The 27,001-nt window shown below is 47.5% G+C and overlaps 11 protein-coding genes across 12 annotated transcripts in view; 6 read left to right on the top strand and 5 right to left on the bottom strand.

The window, feature by feature from the left end:
• The first annotated feature begins 87 nt into the window (after positions 1 to 87).
• CNC05730 (conserved hypothetical protein) lies at positions 88 to 3,238 on the top strand. Its single transcript, XM_024656863.1, has 8 exons — positions 88 to 669; positions 722 to 1,254; positions 1,309 to 2,050; positions 2,101 to 2,238; positions 2,291 to 2,444; positions 2,496 to 2,610; positions 2,660 to 2,898; positions 2,954 to 3,238. Exons 1-8 carry the CDS (start codon positions 230 to 232, stop codon positions 3,164 to 3,166), a joined length of 2,574 nt encoding a protein of 857 aa, XP_024512477.1. The 5' UTR covers positions 88 to 229; the 3' UTR covers positions 3,167 to 3,238.
• Positions 3,239 to 3,374: 136 nt separating this feature from the next.
• CNC05720 (expressed protein) lies at positions 3,375 to 4,662 on the top strand. Its single transcript, XM_024656862.1, has 5 exons — positions 3,375 to 3,401; positions 3,450 to 3,490; positions 3,616 to 3,700; positions 3,755 to 3,790; positions 3,858 to 4,662. The coding sequence occupies exons 2-5, from the start codon at positions 3,461 to 3,463 to the stop codon at positions 3,887 to 3,889; spliced, it is 183 nt and encodes a 60-aa protein (XP_024512585.1). The 5' UTR covers positions 3,375 to 3,401; positions 3,450 to 3,460; the 3' UTR covers positions 3,890 to 4,662.
• A 167-nt stretch (positions 4,663 to 4,829) lies between these two features.
• On the top strand, positions 4,830 to 7,376 carry CNC05710 (MipD, putative). The gene is made up of 9 exons (XM_024656861.1): positions 4,830 to 4,906; positions 4,956 to 5,009; positions 5,073 to 5,260; positions 5,318 to 5,476; positions 5,532 to 5,543; positions 5,598 to 5,868; positions 5,920 to 6,069; positions 6,124 to 6,563; positions 6,605 to 7,376. Exons 1-8 carry the CDS (start codon positions 4,898 to 4,900, stop codon positions 6,532 to 6,534), a joined length of 1,254 nt encoding a protein of 417 aa, XP_024512586.1. The 5' UTR covers positions 4,830 to 4,897; the 3' UTR covers positions 6,535 to 6,563; positions 6,605 to 7,376.
• CNC05700 (high-affinity iron permease CaFTR1, putative) lies at positions 6,561 to 10,186 on the bottom strand. The gene is made up of 15 exons (XM_024656860.1): positions 9,482 to 10,186; positions 9,322 to 9,423; positions 8,732 to 9,230; positions 8,536 to 8,668; positions 8,415 to 8,478; positions 8,352 to 8,353; positions 8,267 to 8,275; positions 8,141 to 8,201; positions 7,794 to 8,083; positions 7,649 to 7,721; positions 7,498 to 7,595; positions 7,400 to 7,426; positions 7,270 to 7,346; positions 7,136 to 7,215; positions 6,561 to 7,074 (listed from the first exon to the last, which is right to left on the bottom strand). Exons 3-15 carry the CDS (start codon positions 8,806 to 8,808, stop codon positions 6,764 to 6,766), a joined length of 1,302 nt encoding a protein of 433 aa, XP_024512476.1. The 5' UTR covers positions 8,809 to 9,230; positions 9,322 to 9,423; positions 9,482 to 10,186; the 3' UTR covers positions 6,561 to 6,763.
• A 257-nt stretch (positions 10,187 to 10,443) lies between these two features.
• Positions 10,444 to 14,442, top strand: CNC05690 (ferroxidase, putative). The gene is made up of 14 exons (XM_024656859.1): positions 10,444 to 10,785; positions 10,843 to 11,058; positions 11,116 to 11,335; positions 11,399 to 11,569; positions 11,635 to 11,830; positions 11,902 to 12,082; positions 12,140 to 12,366; positions 12,436 to 12,445; positions 12,506 to 12,781; positions 12,837 to 12,925; positions 12,981 to 13,174; positions 13,239 to 13,771; positions 13,827 to 13,939; positions 14,034 to 14,442. The coding sequence occupies exons 2-12, from the start codon at positions 10,901 to 10,903 to the stop codon at positions 13,434 to 13,436; spliced, it is 1,920 nt and encodes a 639-aa protein (XP_024512475.1). The 5' UTR covers positions 10,444 to 10,785; positions 10,843 to 10,900; the 3' UTR covers positions 13,437 to 13,771; positions 13,827 to 13,939; positions 14,034 to 14,442.
• CNC05680 (expressed protein) lies at positions 13,039 to 16,312 on the bottom strand. The gene is made up of 5 exons (XM_024656858.1): positions 16,267 to 16,312; positions 15,868 to 16,209; positions 15,628 to 15,804; positions 15,506 to 15,572; positions 13,039 to 15,452 (listed from the first exon to the last, which is right to left on the bottom strand). Exons 3-5 carry the CDS (start codon positions 15,726 to 15,728, stop codon positions 13,641 to 13,643), a joined length of 1,980 nt encoding a protein of 659 aa, XP_024512584.1. The 5' UTR covers positions 15,729 to 15,804; positions 15,868 to 16,209; positions 16,267 to 16,312; the 3' UTR covers positions 13,039 to 13,640.
• A 443-nt stretch (positions 16,313 to 16,755) lies between these two features.
• CNC05670 (X-Pro aminopeptidase, putative) lies at positions 16,756 to 19,313 on the bottom strand. The gene is made up of 14 exons (XM_024656857.1): positions 19,158 to 19,313; positions 18,861 to 19,079; positions 18,798 to 18,804; positions 18,721 to 18,737; positions 18,606 to 18,662; positions 18,426 to 18,556; positions 17,897 to 18,369; positions 17,786 to 17,843; positions 17,548 to 17,737; positions 17,421 to 17,494; positions 17,295 to 17,365; positions 17,130 to 17,229; positions 16,945 to 17,060; positions 16,756 to 16,824 (listed from the first exon to the last, which is right to left on the bottom strand). Exons 1-13 carry the CDS (start codon positions 19,255 to 19,257, stop codon positions 16,959 to 16,961), a joined length of 1,599 nt encoding a protein of 532 aa, XP_024512474.1. The 5' UTR covers positions 19,258 to 19,313; the 3' UTR covers positions 16,756 to 16,824; positions 16,945 to 16,958.
• A 182-nt stretch (positions 19,314 to 19,495) lies between these two features.
• Positions 19,496 to 21,569, bottom strand: CNC05660 (farnesyl-diphosphate farnesyltransferase, putative). 2 transcript variants are annotated; one of them, XM_569782.2, is made up of 9 exons: positions 21,445 to 21,569; positions 21,381 to 21,394; positions 21,130 to 21,315; positions 20,855 to 21,063; positions 20,216 to 20,798; positions 20,042 to 20,167; positions 19,906 to 19,992; positions 19,612 to 19,848; positions 19,496 to 19,561 (listed from the first exon to the last, which is right to left on the bottom strand). In XM_569782.2, the coding sequence occupies exons 1-9, from the start codon at positions 21,470 to 21,472 to the stop codon at positions 19,559 to 19,561; spliced, it is 1,473 nt and encodes a 490-aa protein (XP_569782.2). In that variant the 5' UTR covers positions 21,473 to 21,569; the 3' UTR covers positions 19,496 to 19,558. The 2 variants fall into 2 exon arrangements, with proteins under 2 accessions (XP_569782.2, XP_569783.2); XM_569783.2 differs by having other exon boundaries at positions 19,612 to 19,992.
• Positions 21,570 to 21,685: 116 nt separating this feature from the next.
• CNC05650 (conserved hypothetical protein) lies at positions 21,686 to 23,500 on the top strand. Its single transcript, XM_569780.2, has 6 exons — positions 21,686 to 22,311; positions 22,367 to 22,458; positions 22,508 to 22,656; positions 22,711 to 22,840; positions 22,896 to 23,231; positions 23,294 to 23,500. Exons 1-6 carry the CDS (start codon positions 21,726 to 21,728, stop codon positions 23,426 to 23,428), a joined length of 1,428 nt encoding a protein of 475 aa, XP_569780.1. The 5' UTR covers positions 21,686 to 21,725; the 3' UTR covers positions 23,429 to 23,500.
• CNC05640 (expressed protein) lies at positions 23,449 to 24,527 on the bottom strand. The gene is made up of 4 exons (XM_569778.2): positions 24,236 to 24,527; positions 23,978 to 24,166; positions 23,822 to 23,909; positions 23,449 to 23,760 (listed from the first exon to the last, which is right to left on the bottom strand). The coding sequence occupies exons 1-4, from the start codon at positions 24,339 to 24,341 to the stop codon at positions 23,568 to 23,570; spliced, it is 576 nt and encodes a 191-aa protein (XP_569778.1). The 5' UTR covers positions 24,342 to 24,527; the 3' UTR covers positions 23,449 to 23,567.
• Positions 24,528 to 25,128: 601 nt separating this feature from the next.
• Positions 25,129 to 27,001, top strand: part of CNC05620 (conserved hypothetical protein) — a 4,846-nt gene continuing 2,973 nt past the window's right edge. The window contains exons 1-5 of the mRNA XM_024656856.1: positions 25,129 to 25,238; positions 25,323 to 25,380; positions 25,436 to 25,518; positions 25,570 to 25,823; positions 25,874 to 27,001. The exon at positions 25,874 to 27,001 is cut by the window's right edge and continues 1,627 nt beyond it. Of these exons, the coding sequence (XP_024512587.1) occupies positions 25,215 to 25,238; positions 25,323 to 25,380; positions 25,436 to 25,518; positions 25,570 to 25,823; positions 25,874 to 27,001 (1,547 nt within the window). The 5' untranslated portion in view covers positions 25,129 to 25,214. The remainder of the gene's footprint in view (positions 25,239 to 25,322; positions 25,381 to 25,435; positions 25,519 to 25,569; positions 25,824 to 25,873) is intronic.

Raw genomic sequence — 27,001 nt, 5'->3', positions numbered from 1 at the left:
AGCAAGAACGGAGATTCCCCCATCTCCACCCGTAGCTTCTGCATGTGGCGAATGAAGAGATCGGTACATCTTCCATCTGCCCATACGTTCAACTTCACGATCCTATTTACAATCCTACCTACATTCACAACAGTCTGTCACCAAGATTGGCGCAGCGGAACAACTAGTAACACCTCTCATATTTAAAAAAGAAACGAGTTCTCACACTTGCTCCTATTTGCCTTTGCCAATGTCTTCAGGTATCAAACGTCATTATCACGACGACGCCTTCTCGGCAAGCGGAAGGAGCGATAAATCCCAAGGAAGTGATAGGAAGAAGCCAAGGGACTGGAGAGAGGCTTTCCTGGATGATTCACCTAGGGGAGAGCATGGTCGTGAGAGGGAACGGGACCGAGAGAGGCCGAGAGGTTCTGAGCGAAACTACGATAGAGAGCGACAGTATGGGGACAGACGGGGATCTTACGATGACAGGCGCGGTGAAAGATACAATGAGAAAAGGCAGGGAAATGGCGAGCATCGCTCTGGTCAAAGGGACCGAAAGGATTATCGTGAACGTGAGCCCGTGAAGGGAGATTATTCTCGACGATATGGTGACCGAAATGATCGTCATAGGGACGATCGCAATGATTACAGGCGAGATGTAAGGTACAAAGAGAGAGAGAGAGCCGAGTGGGTTTTTATCCCTTTCCTGAGGGATATTGAGATGCTCATCTATACATAGGTCCCGTAGGTCGCCTCCAACAACTCAATCTGGCCAACTAGGATCTTCGCGGCCGCTCAGCCCCCCGCCATCTAGACCTCCCCAAAGGACATCATCGAGGCCATTAAACTCACCGCAAGGGATCCCAATGGGTAAATTGGCAGCTCCATCGCCTGGCTTTAAGCCTTCTCCAAGGAGCCCGGTTCGAGTCGAAAGTCATCAGAAGTCGTCAATGAGTCGCTTCTTTGACGCTGAACCTGAAAAATCTGAAACGGGGCCTGCCCCATCTAAAGCAATCGACCTTCCCGTTGATCCAGAGCCTATTGTTGTTGAAGAGGAGCAAGATCCCGCTAAGCTGCTTGAAGAACGTAAGAGGAAGCGAGAAGAGATCATGGCGAAATTCAAGACTACTGGTGGTAAGACCTCTGTCCCTGTCAGTCCCAAGATTGCTATAAACGATGTAACTGGTGGACCAGGGATGGAGAGTGTCACGAGCGGAGGTACTCGGACAGGCTGGCAAACTGGGATACAAAGCGGCAGAACGACTGCTACCGGTGAGTGATATCTGTCGGATCATTTTGCCAAACCTGTTGACTTTCTAGATCAAGGTGCTACGCCACTCCTGAAACAGCTCGGTACAAGCTCTTCCAACCCAACTCCGATCCCTACCCACGAGCCTTCTCTTGCTTCTACCCCTCTGGGCCGAGATTTCGACCTCTCCAAGCAAGCATCTACTACTAATGATGTCACCATTCCTATAGAGACTAAGGTTGAGGGTGTGGGTGCGGACATGACGGTTTCAGCTGCTGACTATGATCCCACGCGCGAAGGTTTAGTTGATCATTCCAAGCGTCAGAAGGATTTGGGGATAATCAATTCCCAAGCTAAGGAGATTGCTGAGGGCGTTGGTGAACCCGTTCTCGTGGAGGATGATGAGCCAAAGGAGGACGAGTATGAAGAAGTGGAGATCGAGGTAGAAGATGACGAAGACGACGAGTTTGATATGTTTGCAGCCTTTGGGGGTGAAGAAAAAGAAAAGAAGATGAAGAAGGTTGTCGTACGACGATTGAAGAATGGCGGGGAAGGGGCTAAACAGGATATCATTAAGAAACCCGCTAGCACAATTGCACCGGAAGTCGTGGACAATGTTGATGACTCGGATGGGTACTACAGGATTACTCCAGGAGAGATTTTGGATAATGGGAGGTATCAGGTGACGATCACCCTCGGCAAAGGAATGTTTTCGGCGGTAGTGAAGGCCAAAGTTCTGAAGGCATTTGGACAGGAGAGGAGGCAAGATGTGGTGGGGAAGGAGGTGGCTATCAAAGTCGTTAGGAGTCAAGAGAGCATGTGAGTATCTCGCGTGTGTCTATTCTGCCACGAAGTTAATGAATAAATAGGTACATATCTGGACGGAAAGAATCCCAAATCCTCCAAAAACTCAATGACGCCGACCCAGAAGATAAGAAGCATATCCTACGTCTCGAACGCACATTTGAGCATCGAGGGCATCTCTGTATCGTCACCGAGAGTCTCAGGTAGGGCCATTTATCTATGTCAGATACCGGCAAAGTGCTAACTCTACGTTAGCATGAATTTGCGGGACGTAATCAAACGCTTTGGTAAAGACGTCGGTCTCAACATGCGTGCGGTTCGAGCATACGCACATCAATTGTTCCTTGCTTTGTCGCTTATGCGTAAATGTGGGATTGTACATGCTGATGTGAAGCCTGATAACATTTTGGTGAGTACTGATGTCAGTTGGAGCTCAGCGTGATTCTAATGGAAATTTTAGGTCACGGAAAACAAGACGACATTGAAGGTCTGCGATTTGGGTTCTGCGGCTGAGATTACAGAAGGAGAAATCACCCCTTACCTCGTCTCCCGATTCTACCGTGCTCCTGAAATTAGTGTGTACTGTTTGTTTATTCAAGTCGCTTCAAATCTAATATCAAACAGTTCTTGGTCTTCCCTATGATACAGCGATTGACATGTGGTCCATCGGCTGTACCCTATACGAGCTTTACACCGGCAAGATCCTCTTTCCCGGCAGGTCCAACAACCATATGTTGTTACTCATGATGGAGCTTAAGGGTAAGATCAACCATCGAATGATTAAAAAAGCAGCTTTCGGTACAATGCACTTTGATGAGTCGTTGAACTTTATCAGTATAGAGAAGGACAAGATAACAGGGCAGGCGAGTTTAAATCTTTCTGCGGGCGATATGAAAAGGATACTTACGCAGGCCTCAGGATGTCGCCAAGACAATGGTCATCAACTCGGCTTCAAAAGATCTTCGGTCCCGTCTCGTTCCCCCGTCGTCTGTTCAGCTGAAGATGAAAGACGATGAGTTGAAGCAGCTTCTGAGTCTGGTAGATCTGTTGGACAAATGTTTGCAGTTGGACCCTGCTAAAAGATTGACTCCGAGGGATGCCCTGTTGCATCCTTTTGTTGCGGGTCCTTAACTATTTATACGACATGCGTTGAAAGCTTGATTCCGTGTACATCTCGCCTATGCATATATCTTTTTCTGAAACTTCAAAGAAGACGAGGTAAGAGATGATGAAAGTGCCACACTCAGTAGGGGACGTAATGGCCGCGTATTTCCGAACTTCGTCTTCCCTGCGTCCTGGCGGGGTGCCATCTGTCGGCTGTGATCCGTACAAAGATACCTCAACTCTATCCTCGCACCCACATCTCGTGAGCCACACTCGCCACAAACAACCCCTCCTCGCTGACCACAAGCAGACAAAATAAACATGTTCGGTCTCCGCGCTTGGCCCACTCCTGTATGTTTCCTTCACCATCCCTTCGGCCGTATCCTCCGACGCCTTGTTTCCCATCTTGTTGACTCTTCATTACCTGGAAAGCAAGAGAATAGGATGCTGATGCGTTATGCTGTTGGTATATTTAGGTCGTTAAGCCTCTCTGGCCCTTCATGATTTCCGCCGTCATCACCACCGCCGGTATCTGGGCTGTCCAGGAGAAGGCCGTCAGTAGTACGTCCTCTTTTTTAGCGTTGTTGAAAGTGGAGTTGATGACCGTTCATGTAGCCCCTGACGCCCTTAAGGACCCCAAGAACCCTTTTGGTAAGTTAGACATGAATTGAAAGCCCGAATGTCACTTGTACCGATAATTGACGATTGCAATTAATAGCTGCTTCCAAAGCCAAGCAGAACGCCCACTAGATGGGGATCATATGATGATGCAGCGAAATTGAAGAATTGCTATGTTTTGGGACCATGCTGCATCATAAGAACGTACAGATCGCCAAAAGGAATCGTATGCAGGCTGGAGGACAAGATGCTAATTTATGGAAGGGTGGCTTCGAAATGTGCATCTTGGTCGGCGAAGCTATCTGGGATTACATCAGCATCCATTTACGACCTATTCAGCTTGAACTAACCTCTTCAACCTTCTCAAGCCCGAAACATCCTTCAGCTTATCGCCGGCACTCGATCACGTTATGGTTCACAACGTCTGGTCATTTTGTCACTTATCATACTCACCTTGAGTGTGTCGTTCTACTCGTTTTGGATGGCTCTTCAACGGCAAACTCTACTCGCTATGGGCGCGTAAACTCAGACACAAAATTTTGTCTTCTAATAAAATTGCCCTACTTAATAAGTATTGTGCAACATATCAGCTGTCAGTCAAGGGGATCAGCCAGTTCAAGGTGTTCTTCGTTAACGAGGTAAAACTGCGCATACATAACGATGGGGATTCAATGTCGTGATTGAATGATACAGCTGAATAAAAACTACATCATAACTGACGGTAGGGGTCATATGGCTGGATCATTATTAATAATTAATTAAGGACCCGTTTGTGGTTGCGGTGAGCGTGTCACGAAGATTCGAAGGGAAGGGCTGTAATAAGGAGTGTAGTCTATGGCGGCTTTCGTATGCGAATTTAACCACAAAAGGCTACATCGGAAATTGTAAATTGTATATGTATGAACCATTACATCGTTGTAATAGTCGTTATGAACTTGCAGTTGCCATATCCAGTTTTGGCCGGTAGAAAACGAGGTTATAATCACGTGACTTTGTTGCATAGTGGAGGGGGAATAATTATTGATTGATTGACTTTGGGTTGCTTGTGATAAGATTTCAGCTGTCGTTCAGCCTGTAATCTGTAGTCTGTATACAGCTGTGTAATTCACAGCGGTCAAAAACAACAGGTTATCTCGTAAGATGGACAAGGTAAGCACAATCATGACACTCAAGTCAGATTTGACTAATAATAACTTAGAAGAAAGCTCCAGGGCAAACCGTCGCGAGCTCTAACTGGCTTCAGCTACAGAGTGTACGTATGAAGCTTCTTCCGTATTATGTCTCAGATATACATATACTGACGGTCACGATAAAGACCTTATCCACCATTACCAAGGAAAAAGATGTGTCAAATTCCAAAGCCCACAATTCGCGGAGCTCTCAAAGTCCATCGAGCAGCCTCAGGAGCTCCTCCAGAATACAACGCAAGAGTAAGCATTCTCAGGGGGTCGGGCAATACATGGGACGAGTCGAGGTTGCTTCCACGGCCAAAACGACTGTATCGTAAGGTTTTCGCTGGGCTGACTGGAGTCTTTGCTGATTTGAGGTACTGGGTATAAGCGAACGACTGCCATCACCGACTATAAGCCAGTTGAGGAAAGGGAAAGTCATCTCCAATGAACCATGTATCCTTTTAGAGGCATTTTCGGATTCTCCGTTATTGCACGAGCTTAGACATATGGTCCTGGGCAATCACCTTTTGTCAGAAAGTCAAAAAGAGTAAGCGGTTTTCAGTGCGTATTGCGTGGTATACTTATTAACGTATATCGCTCAGGCCAGGACAATAGTGAGCCGTGACAAAACAAATACCCTTATATTTCTTTTGCTAACCGTTGATAAGCCTCGCCATCGATTGTGAAATGGTTGGTGTCGGACCCAATGGCATGGAAAACACCCTCGCCCGAGTCTCCATTGTCAATTATCACGGCGCGGTCATTCTGGATACATTTGTGCAACCCCGTGAACCCGTTACCGATTACCGTACATGGATCTCTGGAGTCAAGCAGTCCGATTTGTTGGGAGCGCCGCAGTTTGATGAGGTAAATAAGCAGGTGGCAAATCTACTGCATGATAAGATCTTGATTGGGCATGCTATAGATAATGATCTGAAGGTATGTAATGATTGCTAAGGAAAGAGGCGAAAGCTGACTTAAAAGCAATAGGTCTTGATGTTGACTCATCCTGGGCCCCTCACTAGAGACACTCAAAAATATAAGCCCCTGCAAGAAATTGCCAAAAATAAGAGACCAGGCTTGAAGAAACTGTCAGAGTTACTGCTTGGAGTTCAGATTCAGACAGGAGCTCATAGTTCTGTAAGCCGTTTTAATTGCGCCTCTTCTACAGGCCCTTACATCCCCTCCCACTAGGTCGTTGATGCACGAGTGGCCATGGCCTTATACCGACTACACAAAAAAGAATGGGAACGGTCTGTCTGGCGTCAAACAGAGGCATACCGGAGTATTTCTTCCGTCAACAAACCTGAGCATGTCCTAGGCAAGCGTGGGCATGATGAAAAAGAAGCTGAGGATGGAGAAGAAACTGCGGGAGAAAGCAAGCGGAAGAATAGGAAGAAAAGTGGTAATGGCGGTGGCCGCCAACAGTTCCCTGGTGGTGGGAGAAAAGGGATCAGTAGTGGTTTAGATGTCATTGTGAGGAGGAATGGGCAAAGGGTGGATGAGAATGGGAGAGGGGATGGAACCAGTCGCAGGAAGGCTGGCAGGGGGGAAATATCGACTTTTACTGGAGGTGAAAGTTGGTGGGAGCAGCCAGCGGCATGATCCGGATTTGTCCAGTGGGATTAGAATCGGTATGTATCACCAGTGATATTGTTGTAATAAACATCAACAGAGGAATGTGCTCAAAATTGAGCATCATGACCTTAAAGAAAGTGGGAAGATATGGAAATGATCCGCATAAGGCTACATGCGATCAATAACCCACCAATATAATACCGAAACCATATCTATACGAAGTGCATCACGAAAGCAATGTAGCATAATTTCCAAATCAAAGGCTATTCTCAATCATGGGAGTGAGAGAGTCCTCAGGAGAATCCCCATTCTTATTGAGATGCGTTGTGTCGCGAGCGGTGCCCTCCTCAGAAGCGCCTTCGTCCTTCTCAGATCCTTCTGAAACTTGACCCTCGGCAGCCCTCTTTATTTCAGCTCTTGCTTGGATACGGCCATGGGCCTTAGAGCCTCGACCAAAGATTGTAAAACGACCTTCGTGCCACTTCATGACAGCCAAACCAACGATAACCGCAATCCAATAGAAACAGTAAGAGAGGATAGATCCGAGAGAAGCAGTGTTGTTCCAACCTTAGCATGGGGAAGGATCAGTTCGGAACTCGATATGTACAAATTATTTTGAATAACTTACCCAAAATGGCATTGAAAATCTGCCAACCACCGTTGGTGCCGACAGCTCCCGGCTCGGGATTTCCGTACTCAAGATGCCAGCTACGGTGATATCAGTCAATGATAGACTCTAATGGATCACTTAAGCATGCTTACACGTTACCAGCAACCTGGAATGAACCGGGGCCGTTACCGGACTCAGCGACATCACCACCGACAGCAGAAGAGAATCGCTAACGAAAAGGGTAAGCAAAGAGGAATTACAGATGTATATGCGGGCGCTTACGTAGTATTCGAAATCGTAAACACCTTTCTGTCATGTCAAAATACAACCCCTTTGGTTAGTCCCTGATTATCTGAGGCGATAGTGCAGCAGACGCTTACGCTGAATAATCCCGAACCAATGAGGAACAAGAAGCAAGTAGAAACAATCAAGAACCAGTGAAGGGCCAGAGTAGAGCCAGTGCGGTAGATACACCAACCTTATCGATAGATGAGCCGCGTAATAATGACACGATGAACATATTTAGCTTACCAACGAAGATACCGGCGATGAGACCGACGATCGCAGCAATAGGGATAGAGGCACCATCTTGACCCAAAGAAACCTGCGGGACAAATTCAACGTCAGAGGCTCTCAATACACCAAAGGCAGTGGGGAGTAAGCGGTCTCAACTTACACCACCAACGAAGACAATAGCCTCCAAACCCTCTCGTATCACAGTGATGAAAGGCAGGAAGAAGATGGCATACTTTCCACTTCGAGCCTTCTTCTTCATGGCTTGCTCTTCGGCAAGTTCCTCCTCGGTGAGTGGCCTGTCAGGCTCGCCATCTTCCTTATTGCCGCCGAAACTGAAGAGGGCCTTGCCGGCACGGTGAGCGAAAGCTTCGGAAAGCTTGATACGCCATTTGACACGAGATTGGTCCATCTTCAAAAAGGTGAGACCCATGACGTAGATGATGATGCAAGCTATGGAAACAGGCCCATTATCAGCTATCTGAAGAGGAGGTTCACGCAACAACGCACCAATAAGACTGAAAATACCCTCCCATAATTCTTCTGTGTTGGCCCACAAGTCTGTCAGAGTCTATTATAAATCACAAAGTATTAGCCAGCGAACCCTTCACAGTTCTTCAAGTTGGATACACGTACAGTATACCACTATAGCACGAGAACCAAGATGGAAGATATTAACAGCGTATTTCTAGAAATAACGATAATTTGTTCCAGGACTTACGACTATTGCGATAATCAACATCAGTACAGTTGGTTATCAATCGTCAAATAAATAGTGACTCACCAGCAATAAAAGCAGCGCCGACAGCAACGGCAATAATGAAACCAGTCAAAGTACCCGCCCAAATCTACACAACTGTCTCAGAGTCTATCACTTGGAAAGATAGATGGAATAATGCACTGACTTGAATACGCATTCGCCGAAGGATTCGTTTCGTTTTCTTTATTTCCTCTTCCTCTGAAAGATGTTGAACTTGGGCATCATCTTTCTTGGGGCCTCCAGAGGCCATAAGCTGTTCCACGAAGGACAGCAAAACCCTTTACGCAAGAGCGTTGCTCACTCAGCGCTTCCTGCGGACCAGTCCTGAAGAAGAGACTTACGAAACGATGATGGCCGCCTCGACCGTCTCACGGAAGACGATGAAGAAGATGGTGACCGAGAACAGGTCCTTCGCCATGGTGAAAGTTTGGCGGCAGTAGAGTCAAAAAACAAAGAACACTGAATGAAAGTCACAGACTCTTAGGGTGATAATAGAAGAGTAAGATGATGGTCCAGGATGCTACTATTTAGTACGTATTATATGCTCTCTTATTTTTGTCGGCTCTTTCTACCCGAAAAATCACCAACTTTTTGTAGTAGGCAGACCTGATTACGGGTCGCCGCTGCGAAGGACCTCCTTCTTCCGTGTTCTATGTTCCCATGTCCCATCACTCATCCCACCATCGAAACGGTCAAAATACCCATAGAAAAAAATGAGGATCGGACAATTCGGACGGAGTTGAAGAGCTGGAAAGAGATTGTACCCTTGTAGACAGGTACCCGTTTTACAAGCCTTAATTGGTCAGGATCTGCGAGTTGTATTTGCGCTACTAATATAGGCTGTCGGCCGTCGAATTTTGGAAAGACACTAGTTAGGAGCCGAGATAAGACAAAACATGATAACAGGGACTCTGTTCTATTTTGGGCTTACCATGTGCCTTGGGCTCAATACAGATACAGCATTACTGCAAAATGAAGAGCGTTGTACAGCCAGTAATTAGTAGTAATGGTACATGCAGTATGACACCTCAATCTAGGTTCGTTGGCTAGGGGAAGTCAATGTGTTCCGGCTGCAGAATGAATGCACTGACCATCAAGCTTCAAGCGTCGGAATTTTCAACTCGAAGAAAAGGCAGTTTAGACGAGATCGAAAGCAAAGAACAAGAATCTATAGATAGTCTCGCTACTAGCAACGGTCTTACCGCGACTGCACTAAATTAAGTTTTCCAGGCCAAGTGATTGAACCGTCGCGTAAGAAGAATGAAGTCAGCATTCAGGGTGACCACACGACACGCACCTTATAATAAATAAATCTTGATAAAAAAATGAAACGGATTGTTATCTGATATCCGATTTGAAAGAGATCTCGCAACTGGCATTGCAGTAATTTCGACGAGAGACGGGAAAAAAGGGAAGAGGTAGGATGATGCGATGTGGCGCATGGAGAAATGAAGCTGTCTCTGGCTTTTTGCTATATGTACTGCAAAGCATCGTTGTGAGAAAATGCCCGAAGTCAGCAAAGAGAATCTAGAAGATGAGCATCATATAATACAGACGAACGTACAAATAATAGTGTATAGAGGCGGAGATGAAGTGCTAAATTATTATGGGCTGATTCAGTGCTGCCGCTACAGATTTTGAATGGCACATCTTCTGAGCTTTGGGCAAGAGATATGGTCTCAGATTAGGAAAGGAAATGGGGGGGATCGCTTGTAGTAGGCGGCCTTGTGTTGCGGCACGACCGACGACGCAAGCGTTGTTATGTTTTTTATTACTATTTCGGGTGATAGAGGGAAGTGCCTTCCTTCTGAAAGGCGCATGCATGTGCAACTCGGCCGCAACCGTCTCTCCTCTACTCCATTTTGGTACTGTACGGGGCCGATCGTTCCAACGAACACTGAGGGCTGAAACGAAAGCTTGGGCACTCGTCTCGAGTCTCGATGCTCGGAGGTTACTTAGGAGTCAGTCCCACCTCTCGTGCCTCTCTCGTGCCTGAGTTTGAGACTTAAGTTGTCTTTTTATAGAATCCGCTCTTCCATCTCATCCGCAACTAGCAAGTTCCGTACCCTGCCACAATTCGCCTCCATTTCCTATATCGCAATCTCCCCTGTTGATCTTATCGGCCGACAGATTTCCATAGCAGTCAGTCTGTTTCTTGAAATCAGATAGTTAGAGAGACCTATCCTCCTACCGACCCTTATAATTATGGTACCGTATTCGACACCGCTCGTTACTGGTATTTCACGTCCTAATCCGGCAATCCTTTGTCCCTCTCCCAGGTACGATTCGCCCCCCAGTTTCGCTCATTTTCGGCTGGCACATCTCTTTTCAGGTTAGCGTCTGGCTTTTTCTTGAGGCATTTTCCTTCACTTCTAGACAAGACAAAAAAGTCAAGGTATAAGCTTCTTCACCCTTGACAAAGTGTGAACCACTTCTTAACAAACATCATTAGCGACCAATTGATAATCGCTGTTTAGTCCAGCTTTCCGAGAGCAGCACACTCCTGTATAATGCCTCGATTATCATCCTTGTTCCTCGCCTCAGCAACAGCTGCATCTGTGGCCATGGCAGCTGTTCATGACCTGTATTGGAATATTACCTATGCCACAGCCAACCCGGACCAGCTTCATAACAAAACTCAGGCCATTGGTGTTAACGGTACTTGGCCGTGAGTGTTTCTTCAATCTCTGCAACTCGACTGAGTTGAAGTGTTTGTGTCTGATAGACCACCACCGATCGTTGTAAACCAAGGCGATACTCTCACCGTTCATGCGTTTAACGGCCTTGAATCTGTGGGAACCACTCTTCACTCCCATGGCAATTATTTCAATGGTAGCAATTACTACGATGGCGCCGCTGCAGTCACCCAATGTCCTATTCCTCCAGGGGAGACACTTGTCTATGAAATCCCTGTTAATGACCAGTGGGGAACTTATTGGATCCATGTGAGTGTGTACATAGCCTGGGACATGAAATGGAAACCTGACAATGCTTCTTGTCAATAACAGGGTCACTATAAAGGCCAATATGTTGATGGCTTGAGAGCTCCTCTTATTATTATGCCTAATGAGACCAACGAGCGAACGGATATCACGTGGGACGAAGACTTCACTATCATCATGGGTGACTGGTATCACGACACTAGTCCCTACCTTGTATCCAGCTACTTTTTGAACTGGGTGAGTCGTGTCATTTAATCTCAATGACACAGGATTTCAGGAGCTGACCGCTTTATGTGATATAGGTTAACCCTACTGGCGCTGAGCCCGTTCCTGATTCCGTTACTTTCTACGTTATGAACACCACATCTGGCGAATATCTGAGCAGTAACGTGGCCCAAGGAGTGGATGTTACTGCCGATGTCAACAACAATGCTGCTATCCCCTTCGAGCCTGGAAAGAAGTACCGTATCCGTTTCATCAACATGAGCGCTTTGTCCAGTAAGTGTTATATAGCATCCGCCTCTGTAAACTTTAATGCTAATCAAGGTCTGTGTTGCTGTTGACCACAGTGCTCCATATCTACATGGGTGGTCATACCTTCGACATTATCGAGGTTGACGCCGTCGATATTGAGCCTTACCAGTCCGCCAACCTCACCATCTCCGTCGCTCAGCGATACTCTGTTTTGGTTGAGGCTCTTAACACTACTGACGCCAACTACGCAATCATGTTCTACCAGGACACTGACATGTAAGCCTTTCTGTCCTATTGGCCAATATACCATGGATATTTACTCTCATTGTCTAGGTATGATACCGTCCCTGACACTCTCGCAGTCAATAACTCGGTCACTCTCCAATACGATGCTTCATTGGGACCTGCGGACATGTTTAACATCACCGATGACACATGGCCTATTCTCGACGACACCCGATTTGTTCCTTTACAAGCCAAGGGAAGTGCCGAAGCTGACGTGAGCTACGAGCTTGGAGCGTACTTTGACACTTTTGATGATGGAACTAATCGTGCTGCCTGTGAGTTACTTTTGTTCGGACGGCTTAAAGAAGCGCACACTGATACCAAGCTGGTTTTGGCATAATCAGTCAACAACGTGTACGTCATTCCCGCTCCATGACGATGATCCAGTGATTCAACACTGACAATATGGAACAGCACCTATGTCATGCCCACCACTCCCAGTCTCTTCACTCAACTCTCCATGGGAACCGACGCTTGGGATACTCGTATCTATGGTCAGCAAACCCACGCCTTGATGATGCCTCATCTCGAGATGATCGAGCTTGTCATCGTCAATTGGGATACTGGCTACCATCCCTTCCACCTGCACGGTCACGAGTTCCAGATCATGGGCAAGTCTTTCGACGTCACTTCAAATGACAGCAGTATTAACCCTCCTGTCTTGGAGAACCAATCGAACCCGGCCAGACGGTGAGCTGATTAGTGTTCGATGCGCTCTCGGGACGTCGCTGAATAATATGACTAGTGACACTATCATGGTTCCTCCTGGAGGTTCTGTCCACATCCGCTTCAGGGCTGATAACCCCGGCGCTTGGATTTTCCACTGCCACATCGGTAAGTGTCCTGTAGATTTGTAGAGGATTAACTGTTGACGTTCATTATTAACCAGATTGGCACATGGACAGTGGTCTGGCCGTCATCATGATCACCGATCCCAGCTACTCTCAGTCTAAATTAGAAATCCCGCAGACCATGAAAGACCATTGCGCGTACTGGGGCTACAGCGCTACCGGTAACGTCGTTGGTTTGAACTCTACCACCGACTTCAAAGGTGAAGCGGTTGGACCTTTCCCTCTTGTCATGGTGAGTCTCCCCCATATTTCTGGTTGGACATTTCTTTCTTCTGTTGCTAACTGATATTCTTCAGGGTTGGACAACCAAGGCCAAGGGAGCTTTGGCTGGCTGTATCATTGCCGCCTTGGCTGGTTTCGCCTCCGTCGTTTGGTACGGTGCCGAACATTTGGACGAAGAAGAGATCGAGGCAGAGATCAGGAGGAAGGCAGAGATCAAGGCTGCTTCCGGTGGCAAGTTCGGAATGATTAAGAAGGTGGTGAAGAGGGAGTAAGAAATGGTTTTAATTTTTATAGAAAATGTGTCGGGCCTTTTTTTGTTTGACTGATGTACATTACATATGGATACCTTAATGCTTCCTTGCCGTTTGCTTCTATTGATTAGTGCGGGGTGCAAAAAGGCTTTTTTCCTCAGATATAAGAGACACTCCTAACTGATGACTGACAATCACAATTTTAAACAGTATTACCTTTACATGTTACGACATCTTCCTCAACGATCTGGAATCGACGCTCAGACTTGAAGATTTCTGCGCCGGATTCACCTCTCTCCTACCATCAAAATAACTTCCACCTAGAATGGCCATCGTCTTGGGCCTACTTGATCTGGGTAAGCCAGCCTTTTCGTCCAATCTTCTTCTGCCATAGCTGATGTCCCCCACGAGCCTATTACAGTCTCCTCTTTGTGTTCCAGCAGTGGATTCTTCGCTGTCGATTTCGAGGTCGAAGGAGTCGCTGGTTGTATTTGTCTCTGTGGTTGTAGAATTAAAGGATTCAGGTCGGGCCAATTCCTTCTTAGGCATCCCGTCGGTCAGCCAGGGCAGATGGAAATTTGTACCTAGAATTCTGACGCTTCGTCTGGTATCTTCTAGCTCTACCTCCATTTCACTACCGCCTTCACCATCCTCCTCGCCGGCGTCTTGGCTGTCCGCAGTGGTCGGAGTTCCCTCAGTAAGGGGGGGAGAGGGTGACTTTTCTTCCACTTTATCCACAAAGCGGACTCCCCTCGCCAGTCTAGAGCTTTTGGCGGATCGGGCCGAGTTGGTGCGCAATACCGTCGCAAGGGATGAGCGAAGAGGCTGTTGGAGATTTGACTGAGAATTGAGTGTCATTGCACGTTTGCGCTGTGGAATTTTAGGCGTAAGAGATGCCTTGACTGCTGGGGAAGGAGGAGGCGCAGAAGCTGGAGACTCTTCATCTACCTTAGAGTTTGCTATAAGGTTCTGCCTGTTATTGTCTATGTGAGGCCTCGCTTTGTCGCTGCGAGACTTGGGAAGAGCGAGCCTTCTCATGGGACCTGCACCTCTTTTGAGATGCAGTGCCATTGTTGGTTTCTCTGCCAATGCGAGAGAACCTGGTAATAAATCCAATTGTGCATGAGATTTCCCCAAAGCTTGTCGGTCTGGAGGCAGAGGGAATTGTGGTCCTAAGTCCTCAGTCGCTGACAGGCCCGAAACACTTGATAAGCTTGATTGACGTTTAGGATCCAAACTGTCACTCTGCATATCGCTTTCAACAACCAGCAGATTTGTTCGTACTTTGTCGACGGTTTGTAGTCTAAGGTTTTGAATACTTCTGGATCTAGGCAATGCCGGTCTCTTCGATGACTCTCTGTCTTCCTTATCTCCAGTTGAGACGCTTTCTTGGACCTTCTCGGAGCTCACCATAGGCACAGACACCCTTTTTGAATGGTTCATTGGTGGTAGCTGATCTAGGGAACCGTTCTGGTCTAAGCTCTGCTCCTCCCCTTTCTGCTTCCTTGAACGTCCCATCCGTGTTTTCTCTGTAACCATTCTCTCCTTTCTGTAGCGTTCGTCATTGGGGAGTCTGGGCTTTCCCACTTCCTCTCCGTTCTCGCTGATGAATTTGATTAACCTCCCATCTTTGGCTCTCTCCAAAAATCCAGTAGGAACATGTCTCTCAGCGTCCGCCAACCCACCTCCCGAAAAGGTCGGATACCCGCCTCGAGCCACGTCTTGATAAACCGGCCTATCTTCAGAGCCAGGAAGTGAAATAAGTGCTACTGGACATTGAGGCCGTTGCGATGGGTGCATCTGGGTCCCTACCGCCTTCTCTTCGTCCTCTTCACCCAGCCCGATTTCATGCCCATCTGGATGAGCATGTTCGGCGTTTTCTCCTTCTGTTTTTTCTTCATTGACTTGCTGTTCGAAAAGATGATGGTAACATGGGGGTAAGGAGGTCCAAAATAGGAGGCGTTGAGACATGTTAAAATACAGAGGCGGAGGGGGAAATTTGGGAAGATTGCGACTAAGATAAAGTAAGATGCCTCCCTAGGAATCACCCATCAGTTGAGGTTATTTGAGGATATGAGGATCCTAGATACCAAAATGATATTCAATGACCCAATAACGAATATACCCCATGCCGCTATAAGGACGTCACTTTTGGAACTTGCTTTTAGTATTAGCGTCCACAACTACTGCCCAAAACTCTCCTTGGGCTCACTAGACACGGAGGTTTTCGATACCAACAATAGCCTGGGCTAATCCGAGCCACAACGGTGTACTCTGCGGGCCCAACCAAGGTGTCCATGTGTATAACAACATCTCGGGCCAGCCGAGCTGTCCAAATATAAGGAAGACTAACGTGCAGGCGACAACCAGACGGGAGATGATTGCGAAACTTTACAATCCATCAGGTAAACATCCTCTCATTCAAAATGTTCAGGGACCAAACCAAACTTACCCTGTGCCCCCTGATTGCCTTGGGATCCCGGATAATCCATAGTTGGCCTCAATTTGCTCCTGGCTATCACTCTCATTTGTCCGTTTGTTGAGATTATTATTATCCTTGACGGCCCCCACTTGTGGAGTCAATCCGTTACTTTTTGTGATGACTGTTCCAGTAGCCACTACCACCAGAAATGATGTGGCGGTGGTAGAGCTGGTTGTAAATGACCACTGGACTACGCTTGACGTTGTAAGCAGCTGTTCATCCTCGGCTGAGATTGTAACTGATTCTGATTCGGTACTATCATCCGATACTGTGTCATTAGTAGACTGAGCCTTTAGTTTGGCCGACAGATCGCTGTGGAAAGACATCAGCAGTCTGTCGTTCCAAGAAGGTTAGAAGCAACAAGCCTACTTTGCAATTGCGATGAATTGGGCGATCAAAGACCAAACTAAAAAGACGACGGCAACCAATCGCAGAAAGTTTCCGCCCATCCATGGAAGACCTAAGGGCCGCATATCAAATTGAAGGTACAAATGGGTTATTGTTGAATATCAGTAAAGACAGTAGATAACACGTCGCAGAGGTGTCAAGGGCATGCCTGGCACTCCAATGTACTCGGCAAACAGTCGGCTTGATTTTTGAGAGTATTTTCGGGATTCAACTGTGATAATACAAAGAGAGGGCTTATATGTCGATCGTATATGGGGTTGCCGTAATATTACTGCACTGGATCGCCATCCTTTGACGGCTCAAAAAGTTCAATACGCGAGACGATCATGAAAGGACCATTGGACAAAAGGTGAATGTTTTGCTTGTCGGGGGCATCTGCCCTCTATTTTCGAATTGTTTAGAGGCGAATGTTATTTGTGTTTCTGGATCGCATCGTATCAATCAATTTGGCCATATCTCTCTTTGACGATTCTTCCGCAATGTTATGCGGAGATTGAGGCTAGTCTTTGCCCATAAGCCCTGATTATGCTATTTGTCAGTCAAATGCATGTTCCTCTGTAAGTCCAGAAAGATGCTTTTGCGGGTTCAGAGAGATGATAAGATGCCTTCCCAGTCAGTTTCGCATGAGCCCTTCCTCACCTCCTTTCTCACATCTATTCCAACAGTCCTTGACAAGCACCCTCCACATCGGCAATTTCCTTGGGAGCATTGGCTGAAAGTACAAGAGGCCCATTTCTGGTGAATGCAACCTCATCCTGTATATCGAGTTGTCAAGTCAGTTTAGTACATCCACAGGAAAAGTTTCGCATGAAATATAAGCGTACTTCTATTCGGATCCCTTGTCCGTGGAAGTGTTTGGGGAATCTATTGTCGAAAGGTACATAGACGCCCGGCTCAATGGATATAACATTTCCTTCAATCAAGCTACAAATGGAGTAAGCATGATATTCCGTCCTGTGTTCGATGAAACTGAAATAAATCGGACTTACACAGCATTGCGGTCTCTCGTAGGACAGTCATGAAGGTCAGAGCCTAGGTGATGTGATAAAAAGTGAGGATACTGAGGTTAGAAGGTCAGCAAAGGACGCCCATGATAAGTCACCAGCTTAGCTCACCAATGTTCGTTCAATGTCTCCCACACTCAATTTGAATCCAATTTGCCTCAACTCTTCCAGCAATAGTCCACAACCTTCACTGTATCAGCTTTCATTACTGCGTTTTTTGAATCCTGCAGTGACTCACTAGCTCTATGAAGTTCGCTCAAGTTGACTCTGTCATCCACTCTACACCTCTTGATACACTCCTTTTGCGCATTCAACACGGCTTGGTATAAATCGCGCTGGGGTGCAGTGAATACGCCAGACACGGGGAAGGTACGGGTAATGTCGGAGGTGTACATGTGATACTCGCAACCAGCATCGATCAAAACCATCTAAGAGACGTCAGACTGATATCTCGCAGCAAGGAAAGGGGCATCTACATCATCTTGAGCTAATGTGCAGTCGTTCTTGGTATAATGTATAACCAAGGCGTTGGCCCTGAAATTTGTAGTTAGCCAGAGTGAATCCCACTTTTTAAAGGCTAGACTGACCCGGAAGCAACAACGGGAACGTATGCCTGCCTCTCACTACCTCTCATTGCACACTCAAATTCAAAAACAGCCTCGAGTTCTGCCTCCCTTCCTCCCACTTTAGCGGCTCTCATCACCTTGGTATGCGCAGCACTACTGATATCAGCAGCCTTCTTCATCAGTTGGATCTCTATAGGCGATTTGACCATTCGGAATTTCTGGATATGTCTTTCAAGCGGGGTAGCTCTTTCAGAGGAGAGAGCACCGGCGAGAAGAAGGTGTGGAGGGTCAGAAGGAAGGAATTCGGAGGTCGATGATGAAGAGGATGTAGAGGGAGAGAATAGCTTGAGGAGCGATGAGCGACGACGAGGTGAAGGAGGGTGGAAAGGTTGGGATGAAGGTGAGGGTGAGGGGGATGGAGGGAGAGATGCGTAGATGGTACCTGAAGAGAGTATACCAGGGAGGAAAGAAGAAAGAGACGTGTTAGAATGAGCCTAAAAGGAGAACAGTCGGTCAGGAATGCTAAAAAGTTTCAAAGACTGAAACATACCTCGTCAGCACCGAAGATTGATGTGGCACCCTCAAGGCCAGCCCGCTCGCCTTCCCACAATGTGTCATGAGGATCTTTGGGCGGCACGAACAAGGTGTACTTGTATCCTTTGGGAGATGAAGGCTTCGACTCTGTTTAGAGAATTAGCTTAGAAGAGGGACAGGCGACAACAAGACGAACCCAAAACCACAGTAGCGTCAGGCTCATGGAAACCAGTAAGGTAGTAAAAGTCCGTTGCTGAGCATTATGTTGAGTCAGTAAGGCCCAATGATGATTAACATGTCCGATAACATACATTGTCTAAATCGGTAACTGAGTAGTTCGTTAGCCAGGACTAACAAAATATGTTCAAATCTGTCAGCAATAACTTACAAAATACCTAATTCATTGATGAGCTCAGTACTTGCAAGAAACTGCTATATTTCAATGACTTACTCTGAGACATCAATCTCACAGTCCCGCCCATACAGACAACCTTTGCTCCTTCTCCAAGACTCTCCATCAACTGCCGTCTCCGTCGTTCATACTCTTCTCCAGGAACGCCTGGTGTAAGCTCCCCAGGACGAACAAGATGTGGGTGAGTAGTTGCATGGGGTTGACCAAACTTGGGCGGCTTTGGGGAGGTGATTGTGGAGGGAGAGGCGTATGTGCGAGCTACATAAAACGTAACGAAGTGAAGTTCAGCGGACATCTCTTCTCGACATGCGTGGACAATATCAGAGACGGACGAACCTGAGATGACAGACGGGGCTTGTAGGAGCGCGCGCGAGAGGGCTGGCTGTCTCAGCATGCCGGGACGGGGGAGGGCGAATTTCACAGCAGCGTTTCTCATATTATCTCGCTGCAGTTTTTAGGCGTTGCTGGCTATGTTTCGAATGGTGTAAATCGGGTGTTGCAAGTAGGGCTGAGAGCGAGCGACTTTTGACGAAACGGAACGCGGATATTGCCGACCGCCGAACAACGATTTTCCCGGTTGCCGATTCTACTTGTCTACGGCTAAAAGTATTGCACTATATTGGTATAAATGCAGCAAGCGTCGACTTTGACCATGTACAAAACCTTCAAGACATGCATAGAGGTATCCCATAAAACATATAGATCCACAACCCATTATCTTCTTTCAAATTTCCCAATTACTGTTGGTCATCGTTAGCATAATAACCAACCCATGGGAACAACAACTCACCTCATCGTACACTGTCAGAATAACCCAAACAACAATACCTCCCATAGCAGCCATTAATGCCAACATACCGACAATGACACCAATGATCATGAGCCAAGATACGGCCTGTTCATTTTGAATCGCCTCGTATCGCTTCTTGGCCTCTTCATCACCATCAGTTTCACCGCTCTTCTCCTTGATGAGCCCCTTGGCGCGAAGGTCGGCCATGAACTTTTCTTGACGGGCCTTGATCGCAGCCTCTTGTGCCTCCTTAGCGAGACGCGTGAATAAGGCTGCACGTGCATCGTTACTAACGGGATCAATGGCAGACTGGACGCCATTGCCTGCGGCGTTGCCGATCTGGATAAATGAGGGGTAGTGGTGTTCAGCCCATTGCTCAATCTAACCTGATCGTCAGTACAATGGAAGGTCGAGACAGCGAATAACTTGCCTTGCCACAAGCAATGGAAAGTTTGAGGAGGTTGGGGTCGTCTTTGTGCACTTTCGCGTGAATCTTGCGGGCGTACTCTCGGAAAATGTAAGACACGTCACGAGGGTTCATTGCTCGCATGATCAGCTGTGTTTGGTCAGCCGACATAAAGCAAAAAAAAAAGAATTAACATACCCTGAGAGTTTCTCCCTTCCTGATCTTCACATTTTCTTTCAAGATCTTCTTGTTCATGAATGTCCTCTCCAAAGTCGCAATGGCCATGACAGCAGGGATCGCCACGAAGTTGAACACACTCTGGCACCTCAACAGCGTCAAGTAGTCCAAAGCGTCCGTAGCATGTCTCAACGCATCGAGCACCATTTCGCTCGCTGCCCACATTGCCTCAGTCTCCCTTTCAGGGTCAATCAACTCCTTCATAGAGTTGAAACCATACTTTGACCAGATGGCCCGAGGCCAAAAGCCTCGGCCGTCGATAACGTCCTCGTGCAAGTCACGGTAGATGTTAGTCTTCTGGAGAAGGAGGCCCATAGAGTTGGAAAGAGTAAGTTGATCGGCGATAAAAGAGCGTTCCTTGCCAGAGGCAGCGAACAAACCAGAAAGACCTTCGCCGACGAGACCAGCGACGTAGTGACAGTAAAGGTCGTAGTCGGCAATGGAGTTGATTTCAGCTACAGGTTTCCCGGGGGTAGCAAGGGCGGCAAAGTCGGCCATACCAGCACCCATCTTCTTGCAAATATCGGCAATGACAGTCTGGTACCTGAGCCGATGCGGTCAGCTCCCCGCCCCAATAGCCTACAGGCATTATGGACGTACTTGTGGTCGAGCAAAGAAAACTCTGTTTGAATAGCGTCGAACTCCTCCAAGACAATCTTGTCCTTTTCCTTTGACTCCTTGAATGTCCATCCAGGCTCGTAAAGCTTGGTGTGCATCGCGCGAAGAAGAGGAATCTTTACATCGTTGGGGATGGTCATGTCATCCTCGACGGTGTCCAGTGCACGGAGCACAAGATAGAACAGACAAACCTGCAGATCGTTAGCCAAGATAGTCCCAGTTGATTGCCAAAGAGAGGCAATGAGAAAAAGCCTTACAGTCCTGGCAAGTTCTCCTTCCAGCTCCCTGATGACCCTTGCAAAACTCCTACTGGTCAAATCGAGGAAATCCCAGCATTTTCGCATGGTCGGTCGGTCATAATGGGTCGTCGGCAGCTCGACAGTATCAGTGATATCCCTAGTGTCGTGCCAAATGGCAAAATTGACAATGGCCCGAAGCTCCATCTGCAAAATGTCACGCTTTGGGGTCAGTGATCATTATAAATGAGCCTGGGTGGGAGAAGACTGACGGGGTGGGTGACGCCTGTGAGAGTGGATCAGCTGTGAGTCACTAATGAGATGCTGTGTACTCACCCGTCACAATATTGTTTACTATGCCCATTTTTGTGATGTATACAAAGAAAAGATGGGATGTGGGCTGTATAGAGAGTGAAGGAGTATGAATGTTGTGCAGACGGGCGGAAGCAGGACGCGAACGCATGTGGAACGATAGAGTTCAAATTACGGTTTACTTAACAAAAAACTAACCCTGGCAGATGTTAACAAAACTCGTCCAAACGCATCCGCCACACTCACAGGACGTATCGCCTGCATCTCTTCTCTATCCTGTATACAAATCCCTTCAAAGCCACAAAATGTCCTCTCCCGCCCTTGACACCATTCACGATCAAACAGGAGAGCAGGACCTTCACCAGGAGGTGCAAGCGCAAGAGCACTTACCGGTTGAGCCTACGCCAGAAGTGCAAGAAGAGCCCGAGTCTGACCACCAGGACGACGATGAACAGCCCGAGGCTCAGGTGTTAGAACAAGAACAGGAACAGGTTGCAGAGCAAGAGAGGCTGCAGGACCAAGAGGACCAAGATCAAGGTGCGGAGCTGGTGTCACAGCAGCCCACAGCCGAGGAACAGGAGGAAACTCGAGATGAACTTTACAATGAAGTGTTCGGTAACCAAGGTTCTGAGGCTTCGGATTTGTCGGACGATGAAGATGTGAGAATGGATGAGGGAGAGAAGTATGTGCCCGCTACTGCGACGAGTGCGGCCAAGATTCCCAAGTTCAAAAAGTCTAAAAGGGATGATGAGGATGAAGATGAGGATGAGGATGAGGATGAGGATGATGGGGGAGAGAGAAGGAGAAAGAAGAAGAAGAGGGCAGAAAGGAGAAGACAGAGGCAAGAGGAAGAAGATGAAGATGAAGCACCTGTGCTTGATGAGGCCACTCGTGAGCTCCACCTTAGTCTCAAAAGCCGAATGTACCGCCGCTAATTCTCGGGCAGAGCGACGCCTTGCTTTGGAGGAGAGAATAGATGCTATTGGCAAGAAGCCTAAGGCCATTAGACGGAAGAAGAAGGGCGACGACGATGTTGATGTTGGTGTGCCCCTGTGCAGTAAGGCATATGCTAACTCCTAATGTTTAGATTGTTGATTCTTATCACGACGACATTTGCGCCCGACTTCGAGACCGAATGATCGCTGCGGCGGACAAGGATGAGGCCGCCAACAGGATCAAAATGCCCGGTACAGCCAAGCTTGCCATGTTGGACGAAGTGATGGGTGTGTTGAGAAAGTAAGTTGTAGTCCTCTGTCGCTCATTCTGGCAGGTGGCTAATAGTGAAATCAGCACGACCCTTTGGCAGTCGATCGTTGATAACGGTGTGCTCGAAGCTGTCAAGAGATGGCTTGAGCCTTTGCCTGACAAGAGCTTGCCTAGTGTTGGTATTCAGAAGGCCATTTTTGAGGTTCTTCCGAAGGTGGGCCAGTTCTTTCTGTTATATCCACGAGACGGACGACTAACCCAAAGTACAGATGGACCTCGACACGACCACCTTGAAGGAATGCCGTCTCGGTCCCATCGTCCTCTTCTATACCAAGACTAAGCGCGTCACGCCCGCTATCAATCGACAAGCCGACGCCCTCGTCCAGGCTTGGTCTCGGCCGATCATCAAGCGGCCAGCAAACTACCGATCACGATACATTGAGAGTCAGAATGAGGTTGAGCAGTCGCAAGGCGGTGGTGGTACTGGAGGTGGCTACAGTCAGAGCCAGCGAGGTCCGGGGGAGAGGAAATTTAAGAGATTTGATGTCAAGAAAGCTTTGGAAGAGAATGCGCATAGGAAGGGCGCTAGGTTGCAGATTGTTCAGGTAAGTTTGGTGTTTTCGCTTTAAATCATTGCGATTAGAGCTAATGGCCCCTCTCAAAAAAGGATGTGCAATATACTGTTGCGCCTGAACCCAAGACGCATCATCACGCCGAAGAGATGCAACATGTCTCCCGAATCCAGCAAGATAATAAAAAGTTCAACAGGTTTGCTAGACAAGTCAAAACGAAGAAGCATTAGAAGGGTGTTGGATTTGTGTGCAGTAGTTCTGTTCGTGTTGTAGCATGCATAGGATCCCAAAATCAAAACACAAACGAAATCTGTCTTCTACTCTATTAACACATCGGTCCCAGAAGTCAAATCAGAAGCTTGATAATCCCTAGCTGCCAACACTAACTGGCGTATAACCGCCTGGGCTACGCATCTCGCCTCCAGACCACGAACCACCTTCTTCTTCTCGTCTCCTAGGCCAAACTGAAGCGGAATACTGCTGGATAGGAATTGGCAGCAATGCTTCGCCCCATTCTCGAAGATCCTGCGGTCGTCCTCGTGTAGCAATAGCTTTTTTCAACCTGTAGTATGGCGTGTTTGTTCAGTACAAGAAGACTCAGGTTGATGGCTATTGAAACTAACCTGGAACGTATAGCAGAATATAGAAGAAGCCCTATAACAATCAAAAGGAAGAAGGTGGCCACCAGCCGGTCTCTTGGCGAATCACGCTCTATCACGACCACCCTCATTAGCGTGCCGCTCTCGTTTTCTCATTGTTGTACTGAGGAAAGATCTCACTGAAACATCTAGCTTCAACATCTCCTTCAGTACCTGTACCGATATCTTTATTCAGTTCTGGTACTTCTGCACCTTTGCATATAGCGAGCTTTTGATCGATACAGAATTGGCGGGTACAGGATAAACATGGTTTCTTGGGGTTTTCGGGGCGGTAGAGCGGGATGATGGTGGAATTGGTAAAGCATATGCCTAGAAATAAGGGGGATCCTTAGTAACTTTTAAGACTTCACAAGAGCTCAAAAAGTTGGCTGTACGTACATTTACAGTAGGAAAGACTTGGATCGTTAAATAAAGAGGCTTGCACTGGGGAGACTAAGAGGACGAGAGAAACGACAAGCAGGGCCAAGAGCATACGTCGGAGCATGATGGGTATACGTTATCCACTGCCAGTTAGATGCTGTGATATATCCTCTCTGCTCTTATACTCAGTAGATTCTTTCGTACGTAAGGCAGCTCTGCGTGGTGCTCGCGCTACAGATAGAGAAGTTGAGAAGACGTCTAGTAGGTACAGTCGTCTTCCTCAGATCCGGAACATCACCGTGCAACGGTTTGGGGGTTCCGGATCTCGATTCTCCGGTTCTCGAGGAGGTTGGATCGGGACAACGATAATTTAATTACGTAATTGGGCTTTTACTGGTTGCGTGACAACATATCTATGGTCAGACGGGTCAGACTCACTCAGTGTGCATGCCAATTATTAGAAGATGATTATAGAAACTGTAGACAGATGGGACGGCAGACGGCTACGCGTCAGAAATTATTTTATAGAATGCATTCCGACCTTCAGAGGAACTCAGTTGCGCGCCTATTAATAATAGGCTCCCGGTGACTCTATGGGCCTTCCAAAAACCTATGGACTTGAGATCCGGAAGTTGGCCCCCCAAGAGGTTCCGGATCCGGATCTGCCCAAATGTCCGGATCTCAACTGTCTGTACGGTGGCAGACAACCTGAATGCACCCAGAAGGGTTCCGGATCTGCCCAATGTCCGGATTTGAAGGTTCCGGATCTGAGGAAGACGACTGTAGTAGGAAAGATTCGGCATTATTGTTGGTGCGTGGACATCGCCGACGGAAAAGAATTACCGGATCGCCGTTCGTGCGCGTCATTTCTGCACCCCGCCCATTTGCCCAAAATACATCCCATCTCATCCTCTTTTCCCCCTCTCCCATCCCTCCTGCCCTTCAGACGCCGCAAAACCATCTCTCAGCTATCCCATCCACAACTGCTGTTGCAGCGATGACGCATAAGGATGTTCCTCATGTGAGCTTGGTTCTTGGATCAACTCAAGGAAAATGCTAAAGATGTCCGCTGCACGTTTTTGCTCACCTAATACGAAATACCCAGACGGTGCGCATGATGGTGCCATTTTCTATGCGGTGTAACAGATGTGGAGAGTACATACGTAGGCCCGTCCTTTAATATGCGAGCTGGCCATCACTGCTGACGTTCTTGATCAGATAAGGGTAAAAGGATCAATGCGAGCAAAGAAACTATCCATGGAGAGCAGGTCGATGGCCCTGACACTTTGAGGCTTCATATAGTGAATAAGCAGAACTACTAAACAAGAGAACCTCCCCTAACGTAAGCATAGAAGTGTTCGGTGTGCTCTGCCGAGATTACATTCAAAACCAACCTTCTGAACGCAGAATACGTTTGTGAAGACGGTGCGACTTGCAACTCGGAAACAGATATCCACAATGATGATTTGGGCAACCCTTCCGGGGGAGAGGAACAAGAAGCACATGGTGGAGGATTAGAAAGGTATCGAACTGGGAGCATACGTCGGACTCGAGAAAACAATGGAAACAAAGAAAGGGAATTAATGGCTCAGTTGGCTGATGTTAAGTGGGTGAACTTCTCCTTTTAAATCGATTCAAGCTCAGACTTAATGTCAGGGAACGCAACAAACGTCTTGAGATAGCCAACTCTACCCTTTTGGCTGCATTGCGAACTAGACGGACGATTTTAAAACCTCTCGACTTTTCAAGGACCAGTGCCGAACTTCCCATTGACGAACGCATCCACCAGCTATTGTCAACTAACTCACCGTTATCGGACATCGACGCCCATACCATTTTGGAATATTACCAGGAACATGACCTCTGTATGCCTGTGGTAGACGGCTGGCTCGACAATATTTGGAAATTGCTAAACCTCTTTTATCTGTCCTCACACGATTTACCGGAGGCGCGGAGATCTCTAGCGCTTTTCATGTTTAACGCCATTTATGTTCATATCGAGCAAATATCGGAACTTCGAAACACCTTCGTTTCGCAAGTCATTGTCCCATTTTTGGAAAAGACCCTTTTACAACAGGCCGATGATTGGTTCCGTGAAACTGCCCTGGATGTGCTCGTAAAGGCGGCTGTGATCGAAACTCTTGAGCGGGACGAGGATCGCAGACAAGTCAGGGCCAAGAAAAAAGAGAATGAGGTGGAACAGGAGGATGCGGCGGCATTACCTAGCCAGGAGATAAACGCAGCCGCGGCTGGAGGCAGTTTCCATGCTATACGAAACATTATTATCACCCAAGCCTCTTCTGCAAGATGTAAAAGGGAAGACTTGATATTGCCAAAAGTCGAGGAAAAATCGGAGAGCACGACGCCCCCTCCGATAAAGGAACCGCCCCCAATTTCATCTCGAGAGTCTTTTTCCAGCTCGTCTGGCTTCAAAGGCTTGATGAGTGCCCTATCCCCTCCATCAAGAACTAAAGAGCTTCCACCTATGTCGACGCCATCCATCGCTTCATCCATGGCGGAAGATACTCAGTCAGCCGACAATTCTCCCACTCCTACACCACACCCATCACATTCCGCTTGCCCCTCTCATATGGCTGTTCGTTCACTAATCGCCATCTTCAATCAGCTTGCATTCCGCTTCCCAAGCTCTTCTCCATCTCCCTCCAAGACTGCTAGGACCCTTGCTTCGTCGAGGTGTATCGCTGTGTATCGTGATTTGCTTGGTCTAGTCTATCCTACACGACATATACCAGGGGACGTCACACCTGCTTCACGCGTCGCTGG

This window comes from Cryptococcus neoformans, assembly GCF_000091045.1.
Source record: "Cryptococcus neoformans var. neoformans JEC21 chromosome 3 sequence".
Lineage (NCBI taxonomy): Eukaryota > Fungi > Basidiomycota > Tremellomycetes > Tremellales > Cryptococcaceae > Cryptococcus > Cryptococcus deneoformans.
The sequence above is the reverse complement of the archived record's forward strand: the minus strand, read 5'-3'. Positions and strand labels throughout refer to the sequence as shown.